The sequence below is a fragment of the Cupressus sempervirens genome, chromosome 8, assembly GCF_028749045.1.
Source record: "Cupressus sempervirens isolate cs-2001-9-10 chromosome 8, ASM2874904v1, whole genome shotgun sequence".
Lineage (NCBI taxonomy): Eukaryota > Viridiplantae > Streptophyta > Pinopsida > Cupressales > Cupressaceae > Cupressus > Cupressus sempervirens.
This window is the reverse complement of record NC_143125.1, coordinates 153,248,592-153,263,514: the sequence shown is the minus strand read 5'-3', so window position 1 is coordinate 153,263,514 and position 14,923 is coordinate 153,248,592. Positions and strand designations below refer to the sequence as shown.

Below are 14,923 nucleotides of genomic sequence, written 5' to 3'. Positions count from 1 at the left end.
TCTTCATTGAGTGGTGGAAGATTTGTGGCAACTGTGACGTTCTGCCCTACGACCTTCAAGCATGAAACATGGAAGACGTTATGAATACGGCTTCCCTGCGAAATTTTTGGCTTGTACGCAACTTCACCAATGCGGCGAACTACATGATCGGGGCCATAGAATCGTGGCTTCAATTTTTCTCTTCCCTTTTCCTTCAAGGAAGATTGTTGATATGGCTAGAGCCGAAGATAGACCAAATCCCCTACTTCGAAACTCCTCTCCATTCTGTGTCTGTTGGCATACATCTTCTGTTAATTTTGTGCCCGTTGTAGGTTTTCCTTCAAACATCTCAGTATTCCTGTCCCTCCTGAAGCCAATCCTTTGCCCTTGGTGTGCAGCTGTCACCCAGAATTGTGTCAATGAAGGAAAGGGGTTCGTACCCGTACAGAGCTTTGAATGGTGCCATTCCAATGGACATGTAGTATGTGGTATTGTAGCAATATTCCTCTAGATGTATCCATTTGACCCATGCTGGTTGTTGTGCCGAAACATAGTTCCGGAACTAACTTTCGAGCCATTTGTTCACAATCTCTGTTTGTTCATCTGTCTGCGGGTGTTAACTAGTACTTGGTGACAGTTTTGTCCCTGCAATCCAAAACAATTCTGTCCAAAAGATATGATGAATTGCCCATCCCAATCACCGACAATGTTTTGGGGTAACCCGTGCAGACGAAAGACTTCTCTAAAAAACAGCTCAACAACTTGTGTGGCCTGAAATTCTAAAGGGATGGCGAAGAAATGTGCATACTTTGTCAACTTGTCAACCACCACAAAAATGCAATCCTTTCCATTCACCTTGGGAAGCCTCATTATGAAATCCATCGAGATACTTTCCCACTTATGTTCTGGAATTGGCAGCGGTTGTAGTAACCCGGCAAGTAGAGTATGTTCGGACTTGTTTTGCTAGCAAACCGTACACTCTTACATAAAATAACACATCCCCTTTAAGTCCCTTCCATGAAAACCTCTCCCGAAGACTTCTGTAAGTTTTGAGGAAACCCGGGTGTCCTGCTAGGGGTGAGTCATGTACTTCCTTCAAGATTTTCTGCTTCAATTTGGATTTTGGCACCAAATATATCCGATTTTTATAGTAGATGATGTCATCTACCACTTTGTACCAATCATCCCGGGTGTGGCCCTCCATTAGCTCACAAACAAATGTGTTTTTGGAGCATTCAACTAACAAACGTGCCTTCCAGTCAACTGAAATCTGGTCTAGTGAGCAAATGGTGGGTTTTCAGAACAAGGCATCTATAACCACATTGTTCTTCCCTTTCCCATATTCAATGTCAAAATCAAAAGCTTGAACCTTGCTTACCCATTGTTGTTGCCTCTCGTTCAAGTCTCGTTGCTCCAGAAAATATCTCAAACTGTTGTGATCCATACGGATGACAAACTTGGCACCTACCAGATATTGCCGAAACTTAGTGTATGTACGATGGCCAACTTTTCTTTTTCGTAGATGGAATATAGGCATTTTGTTGGTGTAAGCTTCCTGCTCTCATAAGCTATGGGGTGTCTATCTTGGATCAGTACCGCTCCAATGCCTTCTCTGGACACGTCGCAGTCTAAAATGAACATTCAAGTGAAATCAGGTAATGCAAGTATGGGACAAGTGCTCATGGCCTCTTTCAGCTTATCAAAGGTGAGTTGTGCCTTTTCGTTCCACGAGAAAGACCCCTTCTTTGTCAGATCCATTAAGGGTGCGCTGAGCTGAGAGAATCCTTTAACGAACCTCCAGTAATAACTGCACAGTCCGAAAAATCCTCGCAAATCCGTGAGTGCATTTGGGGGAGGCCAGTCAAGGATAGCCTGAATCTTCTCCTGATGCACTTGAACTCCGTATTTACTGACAAAATGCCCCAGGTACAATATTTTTGTCATACCGAAATCACACTTGGATTCCTTGGCGAAAAAAAATTGTTCCTCCATGATACTTAGGACTTCATTTAGATACTTCAAGTGCTCCTCCCATGTCCTACTATAAATAAGAAAATCATCAAAAAATACCAATAAGTACTTACGCAATTGTTTGTTGAAGATGCGATTCATGCATGATTGAAATGTAACACGTGCATTGGTCAATCCAAACGGCATGACCAGAAACTCATAATGTCCGTAGTGACAACAGAAAGCAGTCTTCCCTACATCTTCCTCCCTCATGCAAATCTAATGGTATCCAGAACGAAGATCTATTTTTGAAAAATAGACCGCGCCATGCAATTCATCCAGCAACTCATTTATCCTTGAAATGGGATATCTATTCTTTATTTTTATTTTGTTCAACACACGGTAGTCCACACACATGTGCATCGTCCCATCCTTCTTTTTGACCAATACCACAGATGACACAAAAGGGCTAGAACTGGGACAGATCCATCCTTTCTTTAGCAATTCCTGAATCGTCTTTTCGATCTCATCTTTGAATTTCTTAAGATGGTGGTACGGTGTGGTTATGACCAGCTTGGCTCCTGCTTCCAACTCGATAGTATGTTCAAACCCTCGATGAAGTGATATGCCATAAGGAATGTCCATGAAAACTTTATCATGTTTACTTAAAATATCCTGGAGTTCATCATCTTTTGGAGTTGTCTATTGTCCTCTTAGAGGTTCCGTCGAGATAAAACAATATGGCGCCCATGCAATGTCATCATGCCGAAAAATTGCCTCCATCCGATGTGCAAAAACTTCCTTCGGACCTTCATTTACCATTCTGCAGAGGACAACCTTCTTTCCATCAAAAAAAATGTGAAGTCCATCCGTTTAAAACTCTGAGAGTATTCATCAAGTGTTTCCGTCCATTGTATACCTAGAATAACCTCCATGTCATCAAGGTCCACTATGAAGAAATCCTCAGTTACTGTGTGAGTCGCCATTGTGATACTTAGCTGAGGAACAAGGTGCGTGCAGGGCAGAAAAGTCCCTTCAACAACCTTGACCTAAAAGCTTGCGTGCGTCTCCATAGGCAAACCTCTTCACTTCACCAAAGATGAGTTAATGAAGTTTAGAGTGGCTTCGCTGTCCAGCATCACCATAACCCTTTGTCTTTGAAGGGTTCCCCATACACGAAAAATTGTGCACCTCGGGCTACCGGCTAAGGTAATAGTTCCTCTGTGTCATTCCAAGGCTGCAATTCTCTTTGTATGGTTTAAACTGACCATGTTGGTGTCATTGTGAGGTTGGTTATCTTCAGCCGGCATTTCTTCTTGTTCATCCTCATTATCAGACACGACCTCAATCTAATTGATCTTCCCCTTTCTGAGGCATCTATGGCCAGGCTCCCAAAGTCCCTTGCAATTGAAACACAATTTCTTCCTTCAGAGTTCTTGTCTGGTAGCTTCATCCAATGACGGCTTTCTGGGCAAAGGTTTGTCCCTCAGAAACGCTGGCGGTTTGGAATGTAACTTCGAGAGGATGACGCCAATGACGATGCCATATTGCGTGCTTTATTGATTGCCTCCAACAGGGTGGCAAGATTGAACCCCTTTACCCAACCTTTCAGAGGTTTTGTCAGTCCATCCATGAAGAGCACTACCTGTCTTCTTTCAAAAATATTCGTGAGCAAAACAAAGAGTTTTTGAAATTCTGCAATGAACTGATCGACCGATCCAGTTTGTCTTAGTTGTGCCAAATCTTTGAAGTTGAGTTCCAAATCTTTACCATCAAATTGCTCTATCAATCTCTCCGTGAATTCCACATAAGTATTTATTTGATCATGCCCTAATGTGATGGTGTCGTGATACCACCATTCATGCGCAACTCCCTCCAAGTGCAGCACCGCAAATTTGATTGCTTCTTCTGGCATAGGATTCAGCTGGAAGTAAGTATTGGCCTTCATTACCCACACTTGTGCAGATATGGAACCAGATCCATCAAATGGAGACAGATTTACTTTACTCAACTTTCTTCTAAGATCATCATTAAAATATCCTCTGTTTCCGCCTCCCAAATATCTCATTCTTAGATCCACGTAATCTTTGTAGGATATATCTTCCTCAAGATTTGCATTCTTCCAGTCTTCTCTCAGTTGTTCTTGCATCTCTTCGAAGGTTGGTTGTTTCCCTCTGTGTTGTGCCTCCATCCGTGGAGGAAAAGTCAGCACAGAAGGTCGAGAGTGTACTAGATGAGGGTCTGATTTACCCGACGCCAAGTCCGTTCTATGACCATTTTGTTCTCCAGATATTTTATTGTCCGCCAACTTCTTGAGAGTTTCTTCCATGAGTCGCTAAGTATCAGTGATCTGTGCCTAATTCCTAGCAAGTTCCCTCAGTAGTACCACGAGTTCAGTAGCTGTCAATTTCGGTTCGGCAGCCATTTGATCAACGGAATGTGTCCTCTTCCGGCTATAAACTCTCATTCACTGTCCATAGGCTGGCAGGATCAAAGCGCTCTGATACCACTGTAATGTTCCAAACCTCTGTGTGCATGCGACAAACAAGTATGTGGTTCCTGTTTTTTGTTGTGTGACACAACGAAGTATGGATACACTAGAACTGGGGACTGTATGGTAATGGTGGTTATGGAGGGGAGTACGAACGTTGCTGGAGGCCATACCATGGCAAATAAAGTAGTCGTACAGTGGACACTTGCAAGCTGTACGGTGGAAACAAGGTGGTTGTACGGTGGCAACAAGATGGTCATACGGTGGCAACAAGATAGTCATATAGTGGGCTATGTGTTCGTACGGAAGGGATTATGTGGTCATACAGTGACGGAGGAGAAACTCGTGCACAGAGTATGTCATCAGTGATGTATCAATTTGTAATGCTCAAGAGTACGAAAAGAAGAAGAGGTGTGCATTTGGAAGAAAGAGAACTTAGTAATGCAAGCTAACTTTAGAGATCTAAATTCATCAGATACCACCAAACAATAAAGAATTACAGAACACAGAACCTTCGATGAGATTTGTCAAAAGATGGTGCTCCGATTTGCCAGATCCAAGCAAAGTGATACATGCAACAACGGAATAGGGTGAGTGTTGAATCCCATCGAAACCACACGAGCTAAATAGGGAAGATCTTTCACTTCCGAAATGGCGAACGATCTAGAACTCCAACAGGGATTCACAGTACATAGAAAATAATCCAAAAGCATATCTTAAGACAACCTACATGCCGTGCTTAAATACCCATTGGGGACAACTTTCCGAGGGTGTACAAAGATAGCCGATGGTGACACAACTACAGAAACAAAAATAAAATGGGTCCGAGATACATTAAATCAATCAGCCCGTTACAATAGTTTGATAAAAATAATTCATTTTATAACGGAAACATTACAGCCTGTGGGCCATCTCCTACGTGTACCTCTGGTCTGTGAACAAACTGCAAATTTTGAACTTTGTTATTTGTAGACATCAGTTGTATTAAGTGACTTTTCAGACTTAACACATCAGTTTTACAGCTTTTCCCTGAGTATTGACTGAAATATACCCAAAAATCTTGTGAAAACCTGTGCTCTTTTGGGATTAATATCACTGCAATACAAATGTAATATTGGCAGCATTTTATTCAGCAATAAAAACGGCCAGCTAAACTTGTCGCGATATATCATGTCATATATCACAGTTTTTGCAGCTACAGGTAGAAGTACCCATGGATAATAAGGAAAGAAGAAATGAAGGGAATGGCATAGAGAAACTACTTAATATCTTGCTACATGACAACAGCAACTGGCAAATCTTAACTCAGATGTTACACATTACAAATTTGCCCATGGCTAATCAAAACAATAATAATAATGGAGGAGCAACTCCAAGATTAATAGATCAAACAATAACACCTCATTAGTTTTTTGTTCAGCAGCTATATTAAGCAACTTTTCAGACTTAATATGTCAGTTTTAAGGCTTTTCCCTAAGTATTGACTGAAATATACCCAAAAATCTTGTGAAAACCTGTACTTTTTTGGGATTAATATCTCTGCAATACAAACGTAATATTGGCAGCATTTTATTGAGTGATAAAAACGGCCGGCTAAACTTGTCACCATATATCGCAGTTTTTTGCAGCTATGGGAGAAGTACCCATGGATAATAAGGAAAGAAGAAATGAAGGGAATGGCATAGAGCAACTACAGAATATCTTGCTACATGACAACAGCAATTGGCAAATCTTAACTCAGATGTTGCACATTACAAATTTGCCCGTGGCTAATCAAAACAATAATAATAATGGAGGAGCAACTCCAAGATTAATAGATCAAACAATAACACCACATTAGTTTTTTATTCAGCAGCTAGGCCCTTGATGCCCACATTCCTAAACAGAAGAAATTCTAGAAGGTAAAAGGGGGCAGAAAATGATAAAGAGAGTTATCTGGACCAGTTGCATTAGCATGAATCATTAGGAGATGATTTATAAACTGATGTCTTCGACTGATTTTTGCCACGTTAAATTGTTAACAGACCCAAAAGGGAAAGGGGCGCACCTAATCAGGATTGGGTAAGTTGTTCATACCTTTGATGGCTCCAATAAAATCACAGCATGTGCATGGATCCAGAAACATGACAATACTTTTCATTAAATCCAATGTGTGAAAATGATGCAATAAAATGTGTCCCACTTCATCCAAAAGGGGATGTCCATAAGTGGTGATACCATGGAATGGTGACATAAGAAGATTCAGACGCAAACTTTACTCAGAGACTCATTGACAAATTTGTTAAGGACTCAAATTTGCACTTTAGGGATCTTGCATAGTTAAAACAGTATGGATCAGCTAATAATGTATCATATTTTCAAAAGATTGCAATTCTGGCACCTGATATGGCTGAAAAAAGACTTACAGATATTTTAATTGAGAGATTGATTGATCATTGAAACACTCAGGGATTGAGTGAAGGCATTTGAAGAACAAGAAATATGGAATTTTCCTCTCCTAAAAATAAATTCCAGTCTATGCCATTTCCACCAAAGAAATATGAGAAACATTTTCGAAAGAAATGGCCTAAGAAGACAACCATGGATGACAAAATGAAGGATGAGCAACAAAAAAAGAAACTGTGATTATCATGTTACAACCATGAGAGCCAAGTCTCAGGTACCTTGGAAGAAGTAAGGTTCATGACAACAAATTACCTGCGACAATGAAGAGGAAAAGAGGAAGTTTTTTCACAGAGTGAACCACAAGAAGAAGAAGCTAAACCAAAAGAACACCATATTGGAGTTTCAAGAGGGACATTGACAAGGGCCAAGTAGTGAAGAGAGAACATTAGATGCAAGATTTTGAGGGATTCAATGTGATGGTTGTAGATGAGTTCACTGTGTCATGCACTAAAATAATATCACAATTGAGCATCATGTTAGGAAACCATAAGGCAACTACTGATTTCTAAGTAGTAAGCATTGGAGAAAGTTGAAACAAATGTTATTTTGGGGGTATAGTGGTTACGCTTTCTTGGAAAGTTCTCTCATAATTTTCAGACCATGGAACTAAAATTCAAGGCAGATGGGAAAAAAGTAGTGCCTAGAGGCATGTCAAATGAAGCACCCAAAATAGTCACTACAAGGAAGATGGAAGCTCTTTTTTTGGCATTGTGAGGTTGAATGGGCAGCAGTGTTTAAATTCTACCAAAGCTACTTTAGAGGATAAAGGTCTTATCATGTTGATATTCAGTCCCCATCGGATAAAAATAGTCCAATGTTTGGCACATTCCTCCAGCTAGACCAACAGATAGGGGCTTTGAGCATGTTATTGACCTAGAGGAAGGGGCAAAGAGAGAGAAAGCAATCAAAGAGCTACTCTGCGTGGGACATATTAGACCCAATTCTAGTATTTTTTCATCTTCGGTAGTTTTGGTTAAGAAGTACTTGACCATGAGAATGTGCACTTGCAGGGATCTCAACAATAAGACAATTAAGAATAGGTAGCATATCCCTAGGAATGATAATATGATTGATGAGTTGCATGGGGCAAACTACTTTTTAAAGATTGAACTTTGAAAAGGGTGCCGTCAAATTAGAGTCAAAGAAGAGCATATACATAAGAGTGCATTCATATGTCATCATGACTTCTTGCTCATGCCTTTCAAATTGACCAATGTGCATGCCACATTCCAATCATACATGAATCAAATTATTAATAAGTAGCTGCAGAAGTTTGTGCTACTCTTTGATGACATTCTTATATACTAAGAATCTTAAGAGGATTGCCTCAAACAAATCAACGAGGCCTAGGGATTGTAGAGGCAGCCAAAGCATCAAAATGTGAGTTTGAGATGGTAGAGAACATTTGGGATGCATGATCAGTGTCAGCGTCAGAGTGAACCATGAGAAGATTCAAGCTATCTTAGATTGGCCACCACCTAAGACATTGACCCATTGTAGGGGATTCTTTGGATTCTACAATTATTGCTAAGAGACATGTAAAGAGCTTCTCTCAATCAGCTACAACCAAAATAGATTTGAAAAGGTCCTTCATTTGGACAAAAGATGGCACAACAAATCTTTGACAAATTCAATGAAGTAAAAAGCTCTTGTCCAATGTTAGCATTGCCAGATTTTACTCAGCCCTATGCATTAAAATGTGATGCTTCTTGTGAGGGAATTTGAGGTTCCATCATGCAAAACAAACATCCTAGAGATTTTGAAAGCACAAATTTCAAGCAAATTAAAGAGAGGTTTCTCTATTTATTATAAGATGTTAGACATCATGCATGCACTGGCTGAATTCAGGCAGTTATCTGGTAGGAAGTAAATTTGTGGCAAGGACCGAGTGTGATAGTTTGAAATATTTCCTCAATTAGAAGATTTGAAGGAATTCTAACAATGGTGGGTTAGAAAATTCCAGGCCTGTGATCTAGATATTGAATACATCAAAGAAAAATTGAATATAGCTGCAGATGGCCTGTCCAAGAAGCCAACTTTAAGCACAATGATAGAATTTGATTAGATTGGAGGTCTCATATCTTGGTAGAGAATTCTAAGAATACATTTGCTTGTGATGTCATGGAGGGGAAGTTATAGGATGACAAGTAAAGACTAAAGGATAATCCCATTTTGTACAAAGATGAGATTTATCTAGTTCAAGAATCCAAAACGAAGGAGCATACTACAAGTAATCCATGAGACACCTCTAGAAAGACACTCTACCTACTTTAAGACCTACATGTCAGGGAATGATTGCATGAAGGGACTCAAAGATGACGTCTTAAGACATTTTAGGTAGTAACAGTTCTTTATATCTTGCCGGGGCTATGTTGGCTAAATATGGCTTTTCAGACCCTGTTGTTTGTTTTGGTCTGATCTCGTGCTCCCCAAGCAATCTGTTTTAGTTGTTTGTATAAGCTTTGTTTAAAGGCAGAGGTCCCTGTAGAACCCCCATTACTTAATCTAAAACAACATTCCAATATAAATTAATTTTCTATGTGACGTATATTGATGCCTGCCTTTAATCCAAAAGAAAATAAGTTTAGGGAAATAGGTGAGCTGGCTCCCTCCCCCTATTTTTAAATAGGCAAGTTCCATGTGAACTGGATCTATCATATTGAGAAACATAAAGTATTTAAGTTTGAGAGAGAACCTCTACTGGAGAAATTATTTTTAACAAATCTTCTGGAATCGATGATGGTGTCCACTCAATCAGTACAGACATCTCATCACCCAATGCAGGAAAACAACCATATCTGATTGATGAGCCTCTACCACGACCAAATAAATTAAGAAAGTTAAACCAGCTCTGCTTTCCCTCTACTTCTTCTTTTGATCTTCTAAACGTATGCACTGCATTTGGAGACAAATCTGGAGGTCTTGATACATTAAGAACTTTGAATGTGTACGGAGTATTGATTTGTTGATAGTCGAAACCCCTCTGCCGGATGAATTCCTCTCTAACGGTAGATCTGACTCCATCAGCTCCAACAAGCAAATTGTACAGGGTAGGTTCCTCATTTCTGCTACCAAATGTCACAGTATGGGTATTAAAGTCTGTCCAAACACAGCGCTTATCAAAGTGAATCTGTCAAAAGAGATAGAAGCCTTGTCACCAAAAACTTCAATAAGCAGCAGAAAGTCCATTGTAACCCAAATAATAATCATTTGATATCAGATAGATAAGCAATCTGAAGCAGATAAAATAATGTGATCTATTATGTCATAACTTCACCCAGAGAAAGATAATCACTACCTCTAACTGGTCCTTTGGATATCGATTCCTCAACTCAGAAATAAGAGCACCAGCTAGTGTTCTTTGATTTATTAGGAGGGATGGGTTGTCAGGATTGCGCTTCAAGGGAATGCTTCTGGAGCCAGTATGGATTACAAACTGGGAGGTAGGAACACCTTTTCCCTGCACTGCTTCCCATAGATTATCTACATGACTGATTGCATCACGGCCTCTAGCACTTAAGCCCACACAATATTGCCTTGTTTTATAGCTGAGATTATTACCAAGAAAATGTTATCTCTTTAGTCTATCAAAACTCTATGTTTGTATACTCAACATCTTAAAAATTAGACTACCATATAATAAAATTGTCAATATATTAAACCTAATAATGATCATACAGACATGAACCAGAAAGACAAATATGTTGTGGCAGCTTCTGAAAAGTCATGGGAAGACCAAGGGATTCCTAATTAAAGATATTCTCTTTGCTGAAATATATGGATATTATTTATTACACTATCTTTGTTGCCACCTCGGGAGCTTTCCATTTTTTAAGTTTGGAGCTGAGTCATGACTAACTTCAATTTTTTGTCAGCGATCCCAATCAAAAAAATCGCAGTGGTGATTTTTTTAATTATTGTGAGTGATATACTACCCCCCACATAAAATGAAGTAGTGAATGCCTTATAGAGGCTTCACAAAGTTAACAGAATCGACTCATAGACACTTGAAATTCATTTCTACACAACTCACCTTAGTGATATTTTTTAATTATTGTGACTGATATACTACCCCTCACATAAAATGAAGTAGCGAATGCCTTATAAAGGCTTCACAAAGTTAACAGAATCGACTCATAGACACTTGAAATTCATTTCTACACAACTCACCTCCTTTTTCTTTTCCTTCCTCAGATAGAAACAAAGCACATCAATAACTGGATTTGTATATTTCCTAGTTGACAATTATCATTTCAGGTAACCAACGAGGAGAATTCTATCTTTGGAGAAGTTTATTGAAAGATCAAAGGCATATAGTGCTTGCATGCAGAGGAAAATTAATGATTCTGTCTTTAATTTTTATAGATCGCTTGATATGAAGACCAACAATATTTAGCCTACTCCCTTGGGGCACTTTTTCTCCATCAGTGATACCAATTAAGGAAAATTCAGAGGACTTCTTCTTTAGAGCCTGCAACTGCTCTACTTCAAAAGAATTTGACCTAGCTTAATTCCACCTTGATTTCTTTGTAATTTTCTCTTTTAAATATATTTAAATTTGAACTCTTAAAAATCTAGATTTAGCTAATTACAGGTTTCTTATATCCAACTGATTAAATACTAGGGCATTTAATGCCTCTTGACTAAACCAATCTTGGAGAAATGCAGGCCCTACTACAAAAGCATTGTTAGATAAAAGACAAAATTGAAAATGCAAACCGATAATGTATATGGTTTCAAGATAACAAATAAAATAAGCACACTTGTCTATCGACACACAATCTTGAGACGTAAGTTTCAAAAAGTTTATATCAACAAAGGAAACAAGTGTATTTTCCATTTTTTTATTCCATGCATGGGCATATATTATGAACCCAGATTATGATGCTCTAAAACCAAAATACATCATATTTCTGTCACCTAAACAAGTCTTAAGACTTGGAATTTACAAAAAGCTTAAGACTTGGTGCTGGCCAACACAACTTAACAAACTGTAAACAATAATAAAATCTCGATATTTGGCACATTTACTTCCATCTGTCAATTTCTTGTAAAGAGAGTTATCTTAAAAGCAAAACATTGACGTTATTTGTTTATGTTGGGTATTTCATTTTATTAACATAAACTCGAACAGTGAGAAAATATTCAGCATTTGAAAGCACAAGTTGATATTTTCAACAAGGCCAACATCACTACTACTAGGATGATGCTGGTGGATAGTATATCCAGTAATGATGTAAATTCCCATGATCCAATGTTGCAAATGCAGGGAATGGAGGCACTTCTGTAAATCTGTAGAAATGAAGTAGACTTGGCAATTACAAGAACGCTGGGCCAAAAAAGCACGCTCAGATTAAGCTGTGGAGAAGCAACAATGTATGAATGATAGGGAAGAGGATCACATGCAAGAAGAGCACATTTAAAAGGGTAACTAGAATCCACAAAACATGTTTCCGTTTGAGGGACACAAAGTCCTAGTTTGACAGATCTCCTTTATAACGACAATTCTTTATAGATGAGGTGTTGTTTCTTCTTGTAAACGGGTAATCATGGTGTTCACAAAAAGATCACCCTGGACACCATGTTTACACATTCCATTACCCCACAGGTCTCAATGCAAACACACATCCAAAAACAGAGGGATTGATAATGATAGCAGGGTAAGCCGCACTAAATTGGGGTATGACAATAACTGAATAATTGAGCAGCTAACGTTACCCCAGACTCAAATCTTCCAGTGTGATCTTTACAAAGGAAGAAAAACAATGACGGATGTAGACAAGATGATCAATATTATCATTTCGAACAAAAATTGCTTAGGTTTGATTGCACAATGAGGCAAATGTTAATGTTTAGTTCTGTTCTGCAATTATGGACACATTTTTCAATTTTTTTATGGGATTCTGTTATCAAAATAGAATACATCACCCTTTTTTGAATCGTCATGTGCCAAATTACCACTCAATTTAAGTTGGAATGCAAAGAACATATTTTTCTGATTTGAAGGAAAAGTGCAAGTTGTTCTTGACGTGTAATAAAAGCATAGGCGGCTTAATAGAAGCCGCTTTTTCATATAATAGTCTCTCGAATCAAATTGAGTTCATTGAGATGTAAGCTATATGTCCTAAAATTTATCTTAACAGCAATCCTTCCCGTAAATTCTTGTCACGCAAACTATCAATTGAATTTCACAAAAAGCGCCAAATTTTCAGAAGCAATCAAACTTTCTAAATTTGAGGCATTAAAAACAAAATTAGATTGTCTAAACTAAGAAACACCCACTTCAACTAATTACATGCTGTGGAAAAATGAACTTTTAAAGAGTGAAAATGTGAATTTGCAGAGTATGCAATTCACTTATAGTATGTGGGAGCCTTCCTAAATTTTCTATACAAACACGAGGAAAAGATTAGGCGTGCTTTCTATTTTATTTTATAATGAAATACTGAAAAAATAAAAGCTAACGGGTGTTTACAACGAAACCCCATTGTATCTCATCTGGATAAGTTATATGACAAAATCTGTTTACAGATTTCAAATGAGAGTTCGTGATTTTTGTGAAATATTTATGACTGTTTCATCTAACACCAGAATCAAAGAGCGTCATGAGATTTCGAATTGCGATAATGTTGCTTCAATAAAAATGTGAGAGTGAAATGTGCGTGGACTGAAAGATTACGTGGGAATCGGAAGAGAAGGGTCGCTCCTGGACTCGAAAATGCGGACAGGAAGAAGTTGGGGACGAGGGTTGGAGAGGATCAAATGGGCAAGAAGCAGGCCGGATGGCCCTGCTCCAACAATTACCACCCCTCCACACATTTTCAATCAGAAAAGCTTCCAATCATATTGTAACAGTGCGCATACATTGGTTCTCACGTTGTAATTCATTCTCCCAACTCTACTGGAAAGTGTTTTATTTTTTAAACCTTTTTTGTTCAAAGGGTGCAACCTCAGGATTTTTCTGGACATGACCCATTTCGATCCTACTCCGGTCTAAACAGGCTTAATTGTGGAGTTCTGTTAAGATGTGGCACACTAATGGTGGTATAATCACATCCTAAATTGTTGTACTGTATTCGTTGTTCGCTATGCCATTAATATCCCTAAAATGTTCTATCGGCTTCAATTTGTTTGCTAAACCATAGTATTAGCCTTAATATTTTGGTTTCCGAATTTGGTGGAATGAAGCGATATCCAGATCTTGATTCAGAAGTACTAAATATGATTTATTTAAAATTTTCTTGAAGGGAAAGGTTTCCCCGTCCATGACGTTTTATAGTGTTTACCTCAGAAAGAAATATTAAAAATTATGTTTCAATAGTTATTTAATAGTGGGTCAAAGTGTCAAACTAATTATTAGTCCCTGCCTTTTATATACTATTGTTTTCATGTGAAATAAAAACTATTAATCCTACTTTAAGATTTCACCGATCATAGAGAAAATAAACATATGCTATGGTTTATACTATTTTAATGACTTTAATTTCTACTTTTTAAAAAAATTAGTGTTTTCCTATTGGTTGGCTGTAATTTTCCTAGTGATTTTATTGTTGAAAATAAGGGACTAATAAATGACTAAGCACATTTTGAAGAACCAGTTTGGCAGTTTACAGGGTTGTATATTAATTGTTCGTAAATGTGATTTTAGGTTTGGTAGTTTATAGGCTTGTATATTAACCGTTCATAAATGTGATTTTAAGGGCGACAATAAATCAATGGCAGTGGGTTTAATTCGGCGTCGGAGTTTGGAGAGCAGAGGGTGGAGATTTTTTGGAGTCTCCAAGCTTTGGCTATCGTCTTCTCTGAAAACTGGGGCATTTTGTCGGAGTTGGAGGTTGGGACATTCGTTTCATATAGATTTTCCAACTCGCCTTGTCTTTTTTTGTTTTTATTTCCCTGCAAATTTCCTTCTTCTATGCATATCTAGGTTCTGTTTTGTTTTGTGCAAACCCTCAAATTGCAGAGTCTGGTGGCAGGGCAAAGGGAGCATTCGACATGTAATGAGCTTGCCTGGCTCTCTTCTGAAGTAATCATTAATTTTTGAATTCGCTTGCTAAA

General features: G+C 38.3%; 1 protein-coding gene across 2 annotated transcripts in view; it reads right to left on the bottom strand.

Moving 5' to 3' along the window:
* LOC149542012 (uncharacterized) overlaps nucleotides 1–13,957 on the bottom strand; it is a 163,630-nt gene extending 149,673 nt beyond the window's left edge. The window contains exons 1-3 of one of the 2 annotated variants that reach the window (XM_089797056.1): nucleotides 13,545–13,957; nucleotides 10,164–10,413; nucleotides 9,561–9,995 (exon numbers count right to left, since the gene is read on the bottom strand). In XM_089797056.1, the coding sequence (XP_089653182.1) occupies nucleotides 9,561–9,995; nucleotides 10,164–10,413; nucleotides 13,545–13,684 (825 nt within the window). In that variant the 5' untranslated portion in view covers nucleotides 13,685–13,957. The remainder of the gene's footprint in view (nucleotides 1–9,560; nucleotides 9,996–10,163; nucleotides 10,414–13,544) is intronic. The other variant, XM_089797057.1, reaches the window with a different exon arrangement.
* Nucleotides 13,958–14,923: the final 966 nt, after the last annotated feature.